At 37.3% G+C, this 21,014-nt stretch overlaps 1 protein-coding gene across 1 annotated transcript in view; it reads right to left on the bottom strand.

Moving 5' to 3' along the window:
* RIPK1 (receptor interacting serine/threonine kinase 1) overlaps positions 1 to 21,014 on the bottom strand; it is a 41,326-nt gene continuing 20,312 nt past the window's right edge. The window contains exons 6-11 of the mRNA XM_039246540.1: positions 20,621 to 20,770; positions 9,745 to 9,821; positions 5,472 to 5,562; positions 4,047 to 4,613; positions 2,461 to 2,613; positions 1 to 518 (exon numbers count right to left, since the gene is read on the bottom strand). Coding sequence (XP_039102471.1) covers positions 232 to 518; positions 2,461 to 2,613; positions 4,047 to 4,613; positions 5,472 to 5,562; positions 9,745 to 9,821; positions 20,621 to 20,770 — 1,325 coding nt within the window. The 3' untranslated portion in view covers positions 1 to 231. The remainder of the gene's footprint in view (positions 519 to 2,460; positions 2,614 to 4,046; positions 4,614 to 5,471; positions 5,563 to 9,744; positions 9,822 to 20,620; positions 20,771 to 21,014) is intronic.

Here is a 21,014-nt window from a genome sequence, read left to right as displayed (position 1 = left end):
TTTTTTTTTTTTTTTTTGGAGTGGACCTCAGCCATTAATAGTTCTTCCTGGTTAGTGGGTTGTTTGTTGTAGATTTCTTTCCCATGCTCCAGCTATGGGATGCAGGAGATTTTTATGCAGACACAGAACCTCAATCAGGGAGGAAAGAATTCTGAATGTTCTGAGGCAGCACACTTCCAGTGTGTTACTAAGTGAGAAGATTACCTCATGCTGCCAAAGCCCATTCTGGAATTAGCTCTGGCTGATGTGTATCAAATAGTTCAGAAGGTCTATTCTTGCACACTGGTAGAGTGCATAGGCCAGCTTTCCCACTGTGGCTCCCTTATTGCCTTCCCTCATCAGCCACTTTTGGAGCATCTGGTACACCTTTTCTTTTAGTCCATCTCGCTCATAGTCATGGTCAATTTCATCAATCTGAGATTCGGTGAAGCCCAGCTTACGCGCACAGTTTTTCCATTGCCTTCCCAGATTTTCCCTGACTGGGTCCAGATGTTTATCAGTCAGACTAGTGGTATTATCTGCCAAACAGAAAAGAGAAGAAGACATAATGCTTTAGCCCATTTGGAACATTCTAGCTTCAAAAACCTACAGAAAGAGTATGAGAAGACAGTAAAAAAAAAAAAAAAAAAAAAAAAGATAACTTCTTAATTATATAGTTATTGACTCGCTGGGTGATACTTTCCATGTCTGGAAGCCCATTTGGAGTCTTGATATGAATACAATAGAGAACCCCTTCCGCCTAGCACAGGTATATATGAGCCACAGCCGATGGCTTTGGGAATGAAACCCCTGCTTGGCTCCTAGGCTGTTCTATACAAATTTAGCCAGTGGCCGTATTAATATCAGATCTTCCTGATGTAAAGAGGGAAAACACCACTTTGGTTCCTTTTGGCATTTTCCACTTACATTTGGCCAGAATTAAGGTCATTTAACTCCTAATTCCCTGCACCCAACAGGTCACTTTTCTCTTAAGGAAACTGAGACCATCAAGTGTGAACTCATTCAATTACGGTGAGTTCCCTGGTCTTTTAAGGAATGAGGGATCTACTTTTCAAGTTCTATTTTGGGACTCATTTCTCCTCTACCCTAAGTCTGTCTTCTCTTCTATAGCTACAACCTCTCTTTCTACTAGTTCTTTCTCCTTTGTTCTTCATAAAAATAACAAAAGGAAGCTAAAGTATAAAATCACCACCACACACATTTTCCTTAATGCGCATCCTACCTCAAAAAGCTGAACAAAAGGAAAAAGACATCTCATTTTTTACCCTCAACTCCCACTCTTTCCTCAGTTCCCCACAATGCAGCTTCTGTTATCAGCCCTGGACATCAGCAGTCCAAAACCTCCCAAGATATTTGTCAAATTTTGTCAGTACCTCTCTGGGAGAGGGACCCTGGGTTTCATCAGATTCTCAAAGGTACCTCTGTCAGCCTAAAATTTAGGAACCTCCACTCTTAGAATGCTATAGACTATTCTTCAAATGGATTAGGTCAGGGATTGGCAAACTATGGCCTGTGGGCCAAATTTGGCCCACTGCTTGGTTTGGTAAACAAAGTTTTATTAGAACACAGCCATATCTGATCGTGTACATATTATCTCTGGCTGCTATTATACTACAATGTCATTTGAGTAGTTGCAACAGAGACCTCGGGACCAGTGAAGCCTAAAATATTTACTATCTATCCCTTATAGAAAAGTTTTGCCATTCCTAGAGTTAATTGTAAAGCTAGGTTCTTAAATCCCATTGTTTTAGCCTCGTGACTGCTTTTCCCAGGTGTGTTTTAGGATTAATATTATGAGCCTGCATAGTGGAGCCCTGTAAGAGAAAGCCCTATTATTTTTATTACAGACGTGCTGTTGAGGCCATAGTCTTCTATCTTTTACAGAATCCCTCTTGACGGAGACCTGAGGGAGCTCCCTCTCCTAGGTCTGAGTAGTAATATTGATGATGATGTATTTAACACTTTCATAGACCTAACTATGTGCCAGGCAGTGTTCTAATCTATTTACCCATACTGACTCATTTAATTTTCATAATAAATCCATGAATTAGATATTGTAATTATCCCCATATTAAACATAAGTAAATCACAAAGGAATTATATGGAAATTGCAGGGGCGCCTGGGTGGCTCAGTAGGTTAAGCGTCTGACTTCGGCTCAGGTCATGATCTCACGGTTCATGGGTTCGAGCCCCATGTCAGGCTCTGTGCTGACAGCTAGGTCAGAGCCTGGAGCCTGTTTCAGATTCTGTATCTCCCTCTCTCTCTGACCCTCCCCTTCTCACACTGTCTCTCTCTCTCTCAGAAATAAATAAAACATTAAAAAAATTTATATGGAAATTACAGAGAAAACACAATTTTCAGAGAGAATAATAAGAGAAATTTCAGGATTCCATTAGATCCCTCTAAACAAGTAAGAAAGTTCAAGTTTGCTAGACAATGGGTCCTTAAGGGCATCTTACCAAAGATATCTTGGTATTTAGAAGCTGGCTCTTCTTTCAAGTTCATGTGGGTGCCTTCCAGTACTGCTGAACTCATTCCACCAATCTCCATATAATTATGGTCTCCAACCTGAATGCCAGCGCTATTGTATATGTTACATTTTATAGACTCCTCTGAATAGAGAGAAATACATAGGTAAGTATATCTAGACTGAAAGCAAGAGAGTGGCACCTGAGTGGTTCAGTTGGTTAAGTGTCCAATTTCAGCTCCCGTCATAATCTCACAGTTCATGAGTTCGAGCCCAGCATCAGGCTCTCTACTGTCAGAGCCCACTTCAGATCTTCTGCCCCACCTCTTTCTCTGCCCCTCCCCTGCTTGCACACGCACCCTCTGTCTCTCTCTCTCTCTCTCCCTCCCTCCCTCTCTCCCTGTCTCAAAAACAAATAAACATGAAAAAAAAAAAAAAGCAAGAGAAATAAATACAACATGGTAAGAGGGCAGGGCTTTATTCCAGATGTATAAGTTAAATTATTTATCCTATGCCACTCTTTGAAATTTTTGTCTTTAATATGTAGCTGAACCAACCTCACATCCATCAGGATGGCTACTATTAAAAATAAAACACACACACAAAAACAGTGTTTGCAAGGATGTGGATGAACTGAAACCCTGGTGTACTGCTGGCAGGAATATAAAATGGTGCAGCCACTGTGGTAAACAGTATGGAGGTTCCTCAAAAATTAAAAATAGAATTACTCTATGATCCAGCAAATCCACTTCTGGGTATATACCCAATGGAATCGAAAGCAGGGCCTCAAACAGATATTTACACACTCATGTTTAGAGCAGCCACTCAAGTGTCTGCCAACAGATGAACAAATAAACAAAATGTGTTATATACAGGCAATGGAATATTATCAGCCTTAAAAAGGAAGAAGTTCTACAGGCTACAACATGGATGAACCTTTAGGACATTGTGCTAAGTAAAGCAGTCACAAAAGGACAAATACTGTATGATTTCCCTAACATGAAGTACCTAGAGTGGGTAAATTCATATAGACTTAAAGTAGAATGGTAGTTGTCATGGGCTGAGGGGGTGGAGAATGGAGAGTTAGTGCCTGGTGAGTTTAGAGTTGCAGTTTGGGAAGATGAAAAGAGTTGTGGAGATAAAATGGTGGTGATGGTAGACCAACACTATGGTTTTCACCACAAATGGTCGTCTTTGGCCTATAAAAGCTAAGAAATAAAAATATCTAAGACTTCTTTCTTACCTTCAGAAAACAGCAAGCAAGTAAAAGAACACAGCAGTGACCTTCACTCCCATCAGAGATTAGGGCAATGGGACTACTGTGATGCAGGTTAGAGCAGAAGATGCCTACCGGTTATCAGGACCTATAACCCAACACCTATGGGCAAATGCAATGAATCCTACCCAGACTGAAGCCAAGTGGTCTGATGGAGACTATTCCATGGTTGCAAACTGCATCTGGCAGCTGGAAAATGCAAACAACTCACCTGTGTTACCTGATAGTCTACAACAGAGCTAATGGCTGCTTTATTTTCACAAATTTTTATTGTTTAGATTGTAACTGAAAAAACTGTTTACCTCTTGATGGCATGGAGCTGAATGGGATGGTGGGTGTGTTTCCCAGTAGGTTGGTCTCAGGCACTGGAGTTTTATGCACGCTTGGCATATGGCTTGGATTTGGCCCATACCAAACTCTTGGACTTGGTGTTCCCAGATCCAACGGTGTTGTTCCAAAACCATATAGATTATACAATCCATTGTTCCAGTATACTACTTGTGGTTGGCTGGTTAGCCCTGTTGGTTGGTGTACTGCATTACCATGACTGGTTGCACTGGAATAAGGAACACCTTTTCCTCCTGGGTTCTGAACATTCTCATAAGGTTTCTGCTGTGCAAAAGGGTCATGGGAGACCCTTCGTCTCCTTTCCTCCTCTCTATTATAAGCCACATTCTGTCTGACTGGTTTTGTCTGCCTGTCCATGCGGCTGCCAAAAAGATGATAGTTGGCTTCCTCCTGGAGTTTACTCCTTAAGCTGAGCTCATTCTCCTCCTGCTGGTACTCTACGGAGGGAGCAAACCAGGATTCCTCCACGGGGCCCATCCCAAGTCCTTGTGAACTGTGCAGTGAACTGGGCTGTTCTGGGGCTGAGAAGAAATGATCAACAGTGGAAAGAGTTTCATAAAGCAATAAGAAGTAAAAACAAAAACCAAAACCTATGCATCAACATAAATATGTACCTCAGAACATACTGAAAACTTTGAGAATAAATCAAAAAGCATTTAATTGATGGTCCTCTTCCTACAAGTTATTTAGGTAATATCTAGAAGCCCCTGCATGGCAGGCAGAGAGCACTAGCGAAATTTTAAGAAGCAACAGAAATGTGCATGTCACAGGAATGACCAAGGAAGAAAGGGACCTGTACTGCAACAGAGAAGGTGGATGTCTCCTTGGTGTGATGTAGGGCTGGACAAAAGTAATAGCAGCTTGGTGCTAAGCACTTTCCATGGATTCTTTTATTCTTTAAAAGCCCATAAGAATAGAAGCGATTATTATCATGATTTGATAGATGAGATTTATAAGAGGTTAATTTGCCCCAGAACAGATAGCGAATAAGTGCTTTCAATATCATATAGTTTGTTTTCCCTTTTGTTATAATGAAAAAAAGTACCCTCCTTGAATCTGAGACCAACCTCTCTGCTTGTTTTCTGAATCTATCATCCCTGACCTTCTTAAGGACTTTGCTTTCACATATGTCCTCTCTTTTTCCTGATCTGTCACTTTCTCCCTATATTGTCAAGATGCTTTATGATTTTGGTGAACACAAGGTTGCTTACCATTTTAAATATATGTATCTTCCCTCCCAAATATATTATAAATTCCCTTATGACAGGGGTTAAATATTATAGCATCTTTTTTTTTTTTTATGGTCATGAAGAGTTATTTTAGAAAACAGAGTGAATGAATGAACAATGAATAAAGTACTTTCAATCATAGTATGTTACCTGAATTTGACCTGCTTGGAGGTATTGCTATACAGTCAATCTGGAGAGAATGCATTCTCTTCACTAATGAATTTTGGTCTGGATACTTTTTCTGTAATTAAGAGCATAAATGCACTCTTTAGTAAACAGTTGAAAACAGTTCCAGAAAATTATTATAAGAAATAGGAGTCTTTTCAAAAGGTAGAAATTTCATATAGCTCTTACAAGGAATAAGTATTTTTTTTTTTACAAATAGTTTACTGTCAAGTTGGTTTCCATATAACACCCAGTGCTCATCCCCACAAGTGCCCTCCTCCATGCCCATCTCCCCCGTTCCCCCCACACCATCAGTCCTCAATTTCAGTTTGTTCTCAGCATTCGAGTCTCTCATGGTTTGCCTCCCTCCTTCTCCTATTTCCCCCCTTCTTCTCCCTCATGGTCCTCTGTTAAGTTCCTCCTAATCCTCCTATATGTGCAAATATATGATATTTGTCTTTCTCTGCCTGACTTATTTCGCTCAGCATAACACCCTCAAGGTCCATCCATGTTGCTACTCATGGCCGGATTTCATTCTTTCTCATTGCCATGTAGTATTCCATCATATAGATAAACCACATCTTCTTGATCCATTCGTCTGTTGATGGACACTTAGGCTCTTTCCATGTTTTGGCTATTGTTGAGAGTGCTGCTATGAACATTGGGGTACATGTGCTTCTTCTATTCATCAGCAAGGGAATAAATATTTTTTAAAATAATCTTTTTTTTTCCAAATAGCCAAAACAATCTTAAAAAAAAGGAAGAATGAATTTGGAAGGTTCACACTTCCTCATTTCAAAACTCAGTATAAGACTACAAGAATCAAAACAATGTGGTATTCAGGGCACCTGGCTCAGTTGGTTAAGCATCTGACTTCAGCTCAGGTCATGATCTTATGGTCCATGGGTTTGGAGTCAGGCTCTGTGCTAATAGCCCAGAGCCTGGAGCCTGCTTCCGGTTCTGTGTCTCACTCTCTCTCTGCCCCTCCCTGCTCACTCTCTGTCTCTCTCTCAAAAATAAACATTAAAATTTTTTTAAATAAAAAAACCAATATGGCATTACCCTAAGGATAAGCACACACCAATGGAATATAATAGAGAACCCGGAAGTAAACCTTTGTATGACCAACTGATTTTCAACAAAGGTGCCAAGACCATTCAATGGGGAAACATTGGATATCCACATCTGAAAGAATGAATTTGGACCCTTCTCTTTAATACATACAAAAATTAATTCCAAATGGATCAAAGACTGAAGGTTAAGTGCTAAAACTGTGTAAGCATTAGAAGAACACATGAAGGAAAATATTCATGACCTTGGCTTTGACAATAATTTTGCATATATGACACTAATAACATAAGCAACAAAATAAATTGGACTACATCAAAATTAAAACCTCTGTGCATCAAAGGACACTACCAAGAGAGTAAAAAGATAACCCACAGAATAGGAAGAAAAATATTTACAAATCATATATCTCTGATAAGAGATGAATATACAAATTATATAAAGAATTCTTATAATTCAACAATAAAACACAAACAACTCAATTAAAAAATGGCCAAAGGGCTTTAATAAACATTTTTCTAAAGAAGATATATAAATGGCACATGAAAAGATGCTCAACATCATTAATCTTTAGGAAACTATCCATCAAAACCACCATGGGTGTGCCTGGGAAGCTTAGTCAGTTAAGTCTCCAACTTTGACTCAGGTCATGATCTCACAGTCTTTGGGTTCAAGCCCCACATCAGGCTCTGCGCTGACAGCTTGGAGCCTGAACCCTGCTTTGGATTCTGTACTTCCCTTTCTCTCTGCCCTTCCCCCACTCACGCTCTGTCTCTCTCTCAAAAATAAACGTAAAAAAAAAAAACTACTGTGAGATATATATAACTTCACACGCATTAGAATGTCTATTATTTTTAAAACATGAAAAGTGTTCGTGAGAAGGTACAGAAATTGGAACCCTCGTGCATTGCTGGTGGCAATGTGAAAATGGTATGGCCATTATGGAAAACAATATGATGGTTCCTCAAAAATTAAACATAGTATTATACAATGTAGCAATTCCTCTCTTACATGTATATACTCAAAAGAATTGAAAGAAGCGCTAAAAAAAATTGTAGACCAAAGTTCATAGCAGCATTATTCACAGATTAAAAGTGGAAACAAGTCAGTATCCATCACAGATGAATCAATAATCAAAATGTGATATACACATGAAAAGGAGTATTATTCAGCCTTAGGAATGAAGTTCATTTAATACATGCTACAAAATGAATGAACCTTGAAAACTATATGTAAGTGAAATATGCTAGATCCAAAGAGACAAATATTGTCTGATCCCCGGTCTATGAGGTACCTAGAAGAGGCAAATTCATGGAGACAGCAGGTGGAATTAAAAGTTACCAGGGGGCTGGGGAGAGGGAGGAATGGGGAGCTCTTGTATAATGGGTACAGAGTTTCTGTTTGGGATTTAAAAAAAAAATGGAAATGGATACTAGAGACGGTTGTACAATATTGTGAATGTACTTAATGCCACTAAATTGTACACTTAAAAATGGGTAAGATGGTAAATTTTATGTTGTGTATATTTTACCACAATAACAAAAGAGGAAAAAGAAACTTTTTCACTATAAAAGTAATAATATTCATTATAGAAAATATAGAAAATGTAGAGAACTATATTTAAAAAGAAACCTACACATAGTGCCTGCAATTCAAGGAAAAAATTAACAGTTTGGTATTTCCTTTAGGTTTTTTTCTTAATCATATTTGCCTTTTGTTTTAATATGCAGTGTTTCTGTTAGGTGTCAGTTTTTATTTTTCTAAATTCCATTGTGATTTGTTTGATTCAACCGGTATTCAAAAATATATTTCTTAACTTCTAACCACATGAGATTTTCTTTTAAGATTAATTTCTAGCATAGCTGAAATATAACCAGAGAAAATTCTTTATATGATTAAATCCTTTTAAATTGGTTGAGAATTATTTTATTTTCCAGGACACAGTCAGTTTTGAAGTATGTTCTATATGTTCTCAAAAAGCATTTAAAGGTAAGTGTTTTGCAGTTATTAGATGCAGTGTCTTATATATTTCTGTTCAGTCAACTATTAATCATGTTCTTCAAATTTTCTATATCCTTATTGATTTTTTTGTTCATTTTTTCTATCCATTAAAGAGAAATTTGTATTAAAATCTCCAACTATTGTGAATTTGTCTATTTCTCTTTGGAGTTTTGCCAAGTTTTACTTTGTATGTTTTGAGGCCATGTTATTAAGGGCAAAAACATATTTAAAGCTGTTATTATCTTCCTGGTGAACTGAACTTTTTATCATTAGGAAATCTTCCTGATTGTTGTGGTAATGTTTTGCCTTAGTGATTACCCTTCCTGATGTCCTTTTAATGTCCAAGAATGGTTTCCATTGGATACCTCTCCTTTTATAGTGTAGGTATCCCTCAAGAGTCTGGTAATTCTTGATTCTCTGATTTTTTATCTTTATCTTAAAACCTTCTTATGCCTGCCTGTTTTATTTATGTAGTCTTGCCTTCATGATTATAGTATGTTGCTGTAAGACTTATGCTAGCAGCTTATTTCCTGAGTGTGTGTGTGTGTGTGTGTAGGGAAGGCCTTTGTTTCCCTTAGTTACTTAGTCAGTAACAATCCTTGTCATACCCCTTAGGCCCCAGACCCCAAATTCACTGTTTCAGGTTGAGGCGGATGCTGCTCCCATCAGTTGCTTAGCACAAAGTTATCAGGGGGAGGAACCAACTTTTGTAACTGCAACAACCATGGTTCCCTAATGACAGTCCTATCATCGACGTCCCCAGTGACCATGCTGTTTCTTCTACACATTGACACAAGGCTTGTTCCTCTAGTACTTCTTCAGCATAATGTTTAGTGGTAGCATTTTTTTTTCCTGTTATATGTCTTAGCAAATTTAATTCTGTTGGCTATCTTTCAAGATTTCCTCAAAATGATTGATCCACCTGTGGTACTTTCCATTCTATTCCAGTGATGTTGTGCTTTTGTTTTCATATTGCTATATATAATTTCTTCATTTCATTAGTTTCGATGGAGGAATGGGTCCATTATGCCAACTTGATGATATCTGTATAAAACTGCTAATTTTGTTTCATGTGATTATCAAGCTAGCCTACCTCAAATCTTAGTAACAAGTTATATTGGTTTGGTTTTCAAGATGGTAATATATATGCTTTGATATGTTAATGTTTTGAGCACCTGCTGTTACCTACCTTTAAACTTGTCACATCCTCGTCTACATTTTCTTCTAATTGATCTATATAAAAAGGCCTAAATTTTTCTTCAATACCTATAAAAAAATAATACTATAAATTTCTTAAGTATTTTCTAAGGTAAAATTTAAGTGTTAGTAATTTATCTTTAAATTACTTACCTTAATCTGTGGACAGAGCAGTAAAATAAAATTTTAAATGCCAAATCTCCAACTTACACAAAGAGACTAGCAAGACTAATACTAAGTAGACAGAAGAAGGAACAGGGTAACACTAGAAACCAAGGGCTATTGCCTAATAGCATGTTTCTCTGGCTGCAGCACAAAGCCCTATCTAATATGAATTAATCTCCAAGCAAACAAGGATGGTTAGAATCCTTGTTTCTGTCTCCCTGGTATCAGAATTATAGGATAGGGGCACCTGTTGGCTCAATCAGTTAAGCATTTGACTCATGATTTCAGCTCAGGTCATGATCTCATGGTTCATGGATCCGAGTCCCACATTGGGCTCCACACTGACAGCATGGAGCCTACCTGGGATTCTCTTCCTCTGTCTCTGCCACTCCCCTGCTCACATTCTCTCTCTCAAAATAAATAAACTTAAATATCCTATAATGAGGATAGAATACTCAGAGTAGTGATTTGATATAAAAAGTTAAAGCTGTTAGCCTTAAAAAAAAAAAAAAAAGGCAACTTTCACTTCCAGGAAGATGGAGTAGGCATACTTTTCCTTATTTCTCCCTTTAAGCACAAGAATCCCTAGATATCACATATAAAACAAACATAAAACAAACATAAAAAGAGTCTGAAAGAAGGAAAGACAAAGGCTGACAAACTAGGGACTTTGGGATCTGAGGAAAGACATGATAATGAGTTCATTTAGGATTTCTTTTTGCCTCTTAGTTCCCAGACTTAGACTCAAAGAAGCTGGCAACACCAATGGGAAAAAAAAATCCTAATTAAAGCCTGCTCCTTCAAGCCAAAGGACTAAACAAAGAGTATCCTAGCAAGACAAAAGATCTTTAGTCAATAACCACTCTCTAGCCAAACATCACAGAAAATACTGTAGCTCCATTCCCAACCTCACCAGCAAAGGCCAGGTAGGGAGTTAGCTTCCAACCTCGTGAGACAGTAACATGGTATTCCAACACCCCTACCAGGGTGATGTCAGAGAAGGCCAAAAAGGAAGCCAGGACTTTCCTTCCTGCCAGATGGTAATGAGCCCTCCACTCCATGGTGTCAATGGACTACTGGGAAGACTGGACTTGTACTCTTACTTTGCAGTACTAAGTTACCCCTATCCATTCCAATGGAAAAGTGTCAGAAAATGGCTAGTGGGAGTCTGAACTTTCACCTCCATTGCAGTGTCCAGGGAGACCAGATGGACTCCATTGGAACTTCCACCCTGAGCAGTAAAAAAGAAGGACCCCCTTGTCCCGTGTGTCAACAGGGCTCAGTAGAAAACCTGGGCTTCCCATCCTTTCACTCCCAAAGCCATGTCAGAAAAGACTTGCTAAAACAGAAGGTTTAAAGATCCAGAATCTCATAACATTGTAAGGAAATGTGTAAGTTTCAATAGAAAAATTACTCATCATACTAAAAACCGGGATATTTCAACCTGAAAGAAAAAAGATAATCAATAGATGCCAACATCAAGATACTAGAGATGTTAGAATTACCTACTTAAAGATTTTAAAACAGCTATGATAAAAATGCTTCAATAGGCAATTACAAACAAGCTTAAAACAAATGAAAAAACAGCCTCAAAAAAGAAACAGAAGATATAAAAGAAATTTCAATGAAATTTTTGAACTGAAAAATATAATAAACCAAAATGGGTAAATTCAACAGCAGAATAAGAGGGGCAGAGGAAAGTCTGTGAACTGAAAGACAAGAATGATAGAAACAGACTAATCTGATAGAGAGAGAAAATAAACTGAGGAAAAAGTATACAAAGCCTCAGTGACAAGTGGAACTCTAACAGAAGATCTAGTATTTCTATTAACACAATCTCAGAAAGAAAGGAAAAAGATAGCATGGCTGAAAAAAGTACTCTTAAGAGATATCAGCTGAAAGCTTCTCCAATTTGGCAAGGGACATATACCCAACAGATTCAAAAATCAAAACAAAACTCAAACAGAATAAACCCAAAGAAATTCATACCAAGATGAATAATAATCTCTGAAGGATGAAAAAATCATGAAAGCAGCCAGAGAAAATACCTTACCTGTAAGTTAAAAAAAAAAAAAAAAGGATTTCTTAACTGAAACCATGGAGGCCAGAGGAAGTTGCACAATATTTATCAGGTCCTGAAAGAGAAGAGCTGTCCACCCAGAACCTATACCCAGCAAAAATATCCTTCAGAAATGAAGGGAAGATCAAGACATTCTCAAATGAAGAAAAACTATAATTTGTCCCTAGCAGAAACACTCTAAAAGAATGGCTGCTAAAGAAATTTCCTAAACAAGAAGGAAATGATTTAAAAAAAAAAAAAAAAAAAGATATTTGGTATATCAGGGAGGAAGAAAGAACACATGTGATATAACTAAAAAATAAATATGTGACACTTGTGGGGAAGAGCACTGAATGTTATGTGGAAACTAATTTGACAATAAACTATTTGTAAAAAAAATAAAAAATAAATATGTGTTCTTTTTCCCAGCTTCAGCCGTTTCAATGGCAGGGAGCTCCCCAAATCCCTAGGATCTTCTAAGCATTAAGAATTGTATGTTGGGGTACCTGGGTGGCTCAGTAGGTTGAGCATCCGACTTCAGCTTAGGTCATGATCTTGCAGTCCATGAGTTTAAGCCCCATGTCAGGCTCTGTGTGGACAGCTCAGAGCCTTCGGATTCTGTGTCTCCTTCTCTTTCTGCCTCTCTCTCTCTCTCTCTCTCAAACATAAATAAACATCAAAAAAGTTAAAACAAAAACTGTATGTTAATGAGATGGCTTCAGGCTGTAGGGATGGGGAAGAGAAGCTAGGTAGGTTCAGGATGGGAGCTGGTCACCAGAAAGACCTAACTATGACTACAGGGCTGGAGCCTTCACTACAGCTCCCTGACCTATAGTGAGAGGACAGGGACTGGAGACTGAGCCCTGTCACCAATTACCAATGATTTAATCAATCATGCCCACCTAACAAAGCCTCCATGAAAACCTCTAAACAACAAGGTTTAGATTAGACAGCTTCCAGGTTAGTGAATACATTGAGTGGGTACATTGTTGGGAAAGTGGCATGCCCAAAGAGGGTATGAGAGCTCTGTGGCACACCACTTCCACCACCAATAACTTGCTTAATGAAATCTCTTCCTTTGGCTGTTCCTGAGTTGTATCCTTTATTATAACCCAGTAAATATAAGCAAAATATTTCCCTCAGTTCTAGGAGTTGTTCTAGTGAATTACTGAACCTCATGGGATAGTATAAGGACCTTCAAATTTGTGTTTGGTGGGACAGAAATGTGGGTAGCCTGGGCACCCTATCTGCATCTGGTATATAGAGTGGGAACAATCTTACAGTAGGACTAAGCCCTTAAACCTATGGAATATGACAATAGCTCCAGGTAGTTAGTGTCAGAATTTAATTGAATTCTAGAGCACCCAGTTGTGACACATTTGGTGTCAGAAGTAGTATTACAAAAACCACCCCACAACACAGTTATCAAAAATATGGGTAAATACAATAGGTTTTCCTTTTCCTTTTGAGTCTTCCAGACTGTGACTGACAGTTGAAGCAGAACTGTAATAATCCCAAAGTATTATAAATATATGTAGAGGAAATATTTAAGGCAATTATATACAGAGGAATGTAAAGAGAAGTAAAGAAAGTTAAGTCTTTATACTTCACTCAAACTGGTAAAATAACATCAATAGACTACAATAAATTATGTATGGATGGTGTAACACCTAGAGTATCTATTAGGAAAACTATGCTCAAAAATACTGTTGGTAAATTCAAATGGGATTCTAAAAATGTTTAAGAATGCACAGGAAGGCAGAAAAAAGAAAACAGAAAAATAAAAAACAGAAAGAACAGAAAACAAGATAAAAGGGCAAACATGAGCTCTAACATAACAATAATTACATTAAATGTATATGGTCTAAAAACACCAATCGAAAGATAGACATTAGCAGAATAGATTATGGACATGACCCAAGTAGATGCTGTCACAAAAAACTCACTTGACATATGATTGGTTATAGGTAGTTGAAAGTAAAAAAGATGGAAAAGGATATATCATGTTAACATTAATAAAAGGAAAGAAGGGTGGCTATATTAATATCCAATAAAGTAGAGTTTAGAGCACAGATGATAACTGGAGAAAAAAGGGACAATTACATAATGATAAAGGATCAATCCATCAAGACAAAGCAATCCTAAATATAGATGTGCCAAACAACAGAAATGTGAAATCTATAAAGCAAAAGAGGATAAAAACAAAAAGCAGAAATAGACAAATTCATAATTCTCATTGGAGATTTGAACATTTCTCTCTCAAAAATTTAAAGAACTAGACAAAATATCAGCCAAGGTATAAAAGAACTCAACATCGTCAACAGGATCTAATCGAGATTTACAGAACACCCTACCCAACAACAGCAGAATAACCCATTCCTTTCAAGTGTCCACAGAACATATGCCAAGATACACCATATCCTGGGACACTAAATAAGCCTCAACAAATTTTAAAGGTTGAAACACATAAAATGGATTCTCTGACTACAATGAAATCAAGCCAGAGATCAATAACAGAAAGACAACAGGAAAATCTCCAAACTCTTGGAAACTAAACAACATACTTCTAAATAATGCATAGATCAAAGAGAATTTGTCAAGGAGAAATTTAAAATGCAATTAAATAAATGAAAATAAAAAAGAACCTATCAAAATTTGTGAGACATAACTAAAGCAGTGTTGAGAAGGAAATTTATGGTATTACACACATACTAGAAAAAAGAAAAGGTCTCAAATCCAAATCAATAATCTAAGTTCCCATCTCAAGAATCTAGAAAAAGAAGAACAAAACAAACAAAAAGTAGAAGAAAATAAATAATAAACAACAGGAATCTATTAGAAAACATAACAACAATAGAGAAAATCAATGAAACAAAAAGCTGTTTATTTGAAAAGATCAATAAATTGATAAACCACTTAGGAAGACTGACAAAGGAAAACAGAGGACATAAATAACCAGTGCCAGGAATAAAATGGGGCATATCACTACAAACATTACAGATATCTAAACTAATAAGGGATACTACAAACAACTTTACATATATAAATTTGACAACTTAAATGAAATATATAATTTCCTCAAAAAATATAAACTATTAAACCAGAACTACCAAGCTAATTGGTATACTACTCTGATATAAAACAAACTACTCTGATGTAAAACAGATCAGGTGGATAGCTCCTATACTATTAAAGAAATTCACTCCACAATTTAAAAATCCCGAAAAAGAGGGGCACCTCAGTGGCTTTGGTGGTTGAGCATCCAACTTCGGCTCAGGTCATAATCTCACGGTTTGTGGGTTTGAGCCCTGCTTCAGGCTCTGTGCCTGCTTGGGATTCTGTGTCTCTCTCTCTCTCTCTGTCCCGCTCCCACTCATACTCTGTGTGTGTGTGTGTGTGTGTGTGTGTGTGTGTGTGTGTGTGTGTGTGTGTCTGAAAAAAGGAATAAACATTGAAAAAAACATGTTTAACTCCCAAAATACAAATTTCCAGGCCCAGATGGTTTCATAGGAAACTTCTACCAAACTTTTAAAGAATTAACATCAACTACATCCATTCTCTTCCAAAAAACAGGAGGAAAAACTTCTCAACTTATTTTATGAAGCCAATATTGACCTTGATATCAAAGCCAGACAAAGAGAGGCACTTAGGTGGCACAGTCAGGTAAGCATCAAACTCTTGTTCTCAGCTCAGGTCATGATCTCATAGTTCATGAGACCAAGAACCATATGGGGTTCTGCATTGATGGTGTGGAGCCTACTTGGGAATCTGTCTCTCCTTCTCTCTGCCCCTCCTCTACTTGTGCTCTCTCTCAAAATAAATAAATTTTAAAAAAGTTTTTTAAACAAAGATAATACAAAAACCAGAAAGCTATAGACCAATATCTTTAAGAATACACATGCAAAAATCTTAACAAAATATTACAAATGGAATTTGGTAATAAATACAAAGAATCATACATTGTTACTAAATAGGTTTTATTCCTGGGATGCAAAGCCAGTTCAGTACTCAAAAATCAATCAGTGTAATTCCCCATACTAACAGTTTAAAGAAGGGAAATTATGACCCTATGAATCAATTTAGAAAAAGCAGTTGACAAAATTCAAAACCCATTCATGATAAATTCTCAGAAAAATAAGAATATGGTGAACTTCCTCAAGTGATAAAGAGTATCTACCAAATACCTACATTATACTTCATAGTGAAAGTCTCAATGCTTTCCCCTAATACTGAGAAAAGATGAGGATGTCTGCTCTCACTGCTCTTATTTAAGATAACACTAGAAATTCTAAACAATATGATAAAGTAAGAAAAAGAGATAAAAGTCATACTGATCAGAAAGAAAGAAATAAAACTGTCCCTATTTGGAGATGACATAAAATCTTTAAAAGATCTAAAAAATTCCTAGAATTAATAAGTGAGCTCAATAAAGTCATAAGATACAAGATTGACATACCAAAAAACTCAACTATATTTCTATATTCTAGCAATGAACAAATGGACATCTAACTTTAAAATACAAACTACTTACAATTGCCCAAAAAAGAGAAATATATAGAACTTGTTTGCTGAAAACTATACAGCCCTGATAAAATAAATCTAAGAAGATATAAATAAATGAAGAGACATATTATGTTTGTGGATTAGAAGACTTGATATAGTAAAGACCTCCATTCTCCCTAAACGGATATACTGATTTAACACAATTTGTATCAAAATCCCAGTTAGATTTTTTTTTTGGTCGGTACAGACAAGATTTTTCTAAATTTTATACAGGAAGCCAAAGAAACTACAGGAGCTAAAAGAATTTTTTAAATAAAGAAAAAAAGTGGTAGGAATCAATCTACTCAATTTTAAGACATATCACTATATTAATTAAGACTGTGAGTATTGGCAGAGGGGTAGATAGGTCAGAACAGAGAAACCCAAAATAGACCCATACAAATATCCCAATTGATTTCTGCCAAAGAAGAAACAGCCATTCAATGGAGGAAAGACAGACTTTCAAACAAGTGGTGCTTGAACAAGTGGATATTCATAAGCAAAAAACAAACCTCCAACCTAAACCATGTACCTTATACAAAAATTAACTAAAAACAGACTGTGGTATTTTTCCAATAAACTATAAACTGAAAACTGGCAAGGACAACCAAATATTTAGTTCTGTGCTACTGTTCTTTGGTTAGCAATTAAAAATTTTCCTTGACAATTATAGAATCAAAATATACTTAGCTCAAATGTAAAAATGTAGAATTTTAGAACAAAACATATGAGAAAATCTTTGAGATGTAACACTAACAGTGTTCTTAGGCTTGACATCAAAAGTATAATCCATAAAAGGAAAAATTATTAGGGGCGCCTGGGTGGCGTAGCGGGTTAAGCGTCCGACTTTCGCTTAGGTCATGATCTCGCGGTTCGTGGGTTCGAGCCCCGCATCGGGCTCTGTGCTGACTGCCAGCTCAGAGCCTGGAGCCTATTTCAAAGTCTGTATCTCCCTCTCTCTCTGACCCTCCCCTGCTCACGCTGTCTCTCTCTCTCTCTCTTAGAAATAAATAAAAATATTTAAAAAAAAAAAAGGAAAAATTATTAAAATAGACTTCAATAACTTTTATTCTATGAAAGACACTGCTAAGACGATAAAAAAAAACCTTATATATTGGAAGAAAATATTTGCAAACCATGTATCCAGTGAAGAAATACTATATATAACAAAGAACACTCAAAATTCAACAGTAAAAGGGGCGCCTGGGTGGCTTAGTCGGTTAAGCGTCCGACTTTCGCTTAGGTCATGATCTCCCGGTTCGTGGGTTTGAGCCCCGCGTCGGGCTCTGTGCTGACTGCCAGCTCAGAGCCTGGAGCCTGTTTCAGTCTGTGACTCCCTCTCTCTCTGACCCTCCCCTGCTCACATTGTCTCTCTCTCTCTCTCCTAGAAATAAATAAAGCATTAAAAAAATTTTTTTAAATAAATAAAATTAAAAAAAAAATTCAACAGTAAAAAACAAAGCAATCAAATTAGAAAATGGGCAAAAGATATAAAGCAACATTTCACCAAAGCAGGTACACGGATGCAAACAAACACATCAAAAGATATTCAATATCCTTAGCCATTTAAGAACCCACAAAAAGGCAATCATGAAACTACCATACAACTTAACTGTCTAACTCCTGGGTATTTATTGCAGAGAAATAAAAACTTATGTCCACATAAAAATTTGTAACATGAATATTTATAGCAGTGTTAGTTATAACAGCCAAAAACTGGGAGCAAACCAGATTTCCTTTGAGGAGCCAATAAACAAACTGTGGTATATCCACACCGTAGAATACTACTCAGCAACTAAAGGGAACAAATCATTGATTCACACAACCACCTGGATGCAGTAGGGAATTATACTGAGTGGCAAAATGCCAATCCCAAAGGGTTCCCAAAAAGTAGTTTATGATTCTATTCACATAACATTTGTGAAATGACAAAAAAAAAAAAAAGAAAAGAAACAGAGAACAGATTTGTGATCACCAGAGGGTGAAGGAGGAGGGTGGGCATGGAGAAGAGAGTGGGGATGGCTATAAGGGGGCAACATAAGGGGCCCTTATGGTGATGGAGATGTTTCATATCTGATTGTACCAATGTCAGTATCCCAGTTGCGATACTATACTATATATAGTTTGGCCAGATGCCATCACTTGGTAAACTAGGTAAAAGATACAAGAGATATTTCTGTGTTCTTTCTTTCTTCTTTCTTTCTCTTTCCTTCCTTCCTTCCTTCCTTCCGTTCTTCCTTCCGTTCTTCTTCCTTTCCTTTCCTTTCCTTTCCTTTCCTTTCCTTTCCTTTCCTTTCCTTTCCTTTCCTTCCTCTTTCTTTCTTTCTTTCTTTCTTTCTTTCTTTCTTTCTTTCTTTCTTTCTTTCTTTCTTTCTTTCTTTCTTTCCTTCTTTCTAAGATTGTTAAGTAGGGGCACCTGGGTGGCTCATTAGGTTGAGCATCCAACTTCAGCTCAGATCATGATCTCATGGTTCAGTTCATGAGTTTGAGCCCCACATTAGGTTCATTCCTGTCAAGACCAGAGCCCATTTCAGATCCTCTGTTCTCCTCTCTCTGCCCCTCCCCCAATTGTGTTTTCTCTCTTTTCTCTCTCTCTTTTGCTCTGTCTCTCTCAAAAATAAACATTAAAAAAAGAAAAGATTTTTAAGTCATCTCTACATCCAACATGGGGCTTGAACTTACAAAACTGAGATCAAGAGTCGCACGCTCTACCAACTGAGCCAGCCAGGCACCCTTTGTCTTTTTCTTACAACTACATACAAATCTACAATGATCTCAAAATAAGAAATTTAATTTAATTTTCATTTTTTAAAGTTTATTCATTTATTTTGAAGAGAGTGGAGGAGGGGCAGAGAGAGAGAGAGGGAGAGAGAGAGAATCCCAAGCAGGCTCCACACTGTTAATGCTGAGTTCGAACCCACAAACTGTGAGATCACAACCTGAGCCGAAGTCAAGAGTCGGACACTTAAAAGAATGAGCCACCCAGACACCCCAAGAAATTTAATTTAAAAAAAAAAAATGAAAAAGCCACGGAAGAAGAGAAGAGATCAAGCCAGGAGAAAATTCAGTCTGACTAAGAGAATAAGAAAACAATCAAGTAAATCAAAGTACCACTCTAATGCTTGGTAGTAGTGGTAGGTGGGGCTTTAATTCTTTTTCCTCATAGCAGAAATATGATGGCAAAATGCTTTATTGGCTCCTAAGTGACTTCCTACTATTTATTTTGTCCTCATTTGATTTTCTTTCCTCTGATTTCCATTTTTCCTTTGCCTAAGATCCTAGGTAACCTGGTCTGGGGGAGATACAAGGATGTGGCAACCATCCATGTCCCTTGCCCTCTCCCTCTACTACAGGCTCAATCTAAATGACAACATACATCTCCAAAGATGTCAGCTACACAAGGAGAGGAAGAAGAAAGAAAAAAAATCTACAAAATAACAAGGCCAGTAGGAGCAACCCAGGTATCCACCAACAGATGAATGGATAAAGAAAATGTGGTATATACACAACGATTCAGCAAGAAAAAGGAAGGAGATTCTGACACATGCTACAACATGGAAGAACCTTAAAGATATTATGCTGAAAGAAGCCAGGCACAGAAAGATACTGTACGATTCCACTTATATGAAGTACCCAGAGAGGTCAAATTCCAAGAGACGGAAAGTGAGAATGGTTGGTTACCAAGAGCTGGGGGAAGGAGAATGGGACATTGGTATTTAATGAGTACAGAGCTTCGCTTTGGGAAGATGAAAGAGTTTTGGAGATGGACTGTGGTGATAGTTGTAACAACAATGTGAGAGTACTTAATGCCACTGAGCTGTACAGTTAAAGAAGGTTAAAATGCTAAATTGTGTGTTACATATATTTTAACGCAATTTTTTAAAAGGTCTATGAAAATAAAGAAATAAATGGGCCTTATATATCTTCATGCTTTTGAGAGGGATGGTATCTTTTTCAGTGAACAAAATGTTTGAAATCTAGAAAAGCAATTTGAAATCACAAGTGGAGCTCAGCTTTTTGAAAACTTAAAGCAACTTCTTGATGACGTCACACTAGGACAATTGCCTCAGGCGATGTACTTAGCCTTGAAAACTGCTCTCACCAGCAAATGTTGGCCGAACTTCTGGATCTGCCTCCCAGCATTGCTTCATGATGCTGATAATCTCCTCTGGGCAGTACTCAATGATGTCTTCCACATTTGGTCTGTTCCCAGATTTAATGCAGATTATCAACTGCTGCTCACAGATAGCATCTATAAAACAAAGAGGATTTAACTTGATTTTTTCTCAGGTCCTAAGTGTCTCTGGCAGGAAGACAGCAGAGTTCGGACAGGCTGCTAATATCTCTCTGCCTGTGGTGTGTTTTTAGTAGGACTGCCTCATCCCTGAGAGGCAGAATCACCCTCTGACATGGCCCACTGCCCAGATGATCAAACGACATCTTAACCTCTGCAGATGAAAGATAAAATTCACACCAAAGAGGCATCTTGATAGAAC

This window comes from Hyaena hyaena, unplaced genomic scaffold (assembly GCF_003009895.1).
Source record: "Hyaena hyaena isolate Hyena2069 unplaced genomic scaffold, ASM300989v1 scaffold_282, whole genome shotgun sequence".
Classification (NCBI taxonomy): Eukaryota; Metazoa; Chordata; class Mammalia; order Carnivora; family Hyaenidae; genus Hyaena; species Hyaena hyaena.
This window is presented reverse-complemented; position numbering and strand designations above follow the sequence as displayed.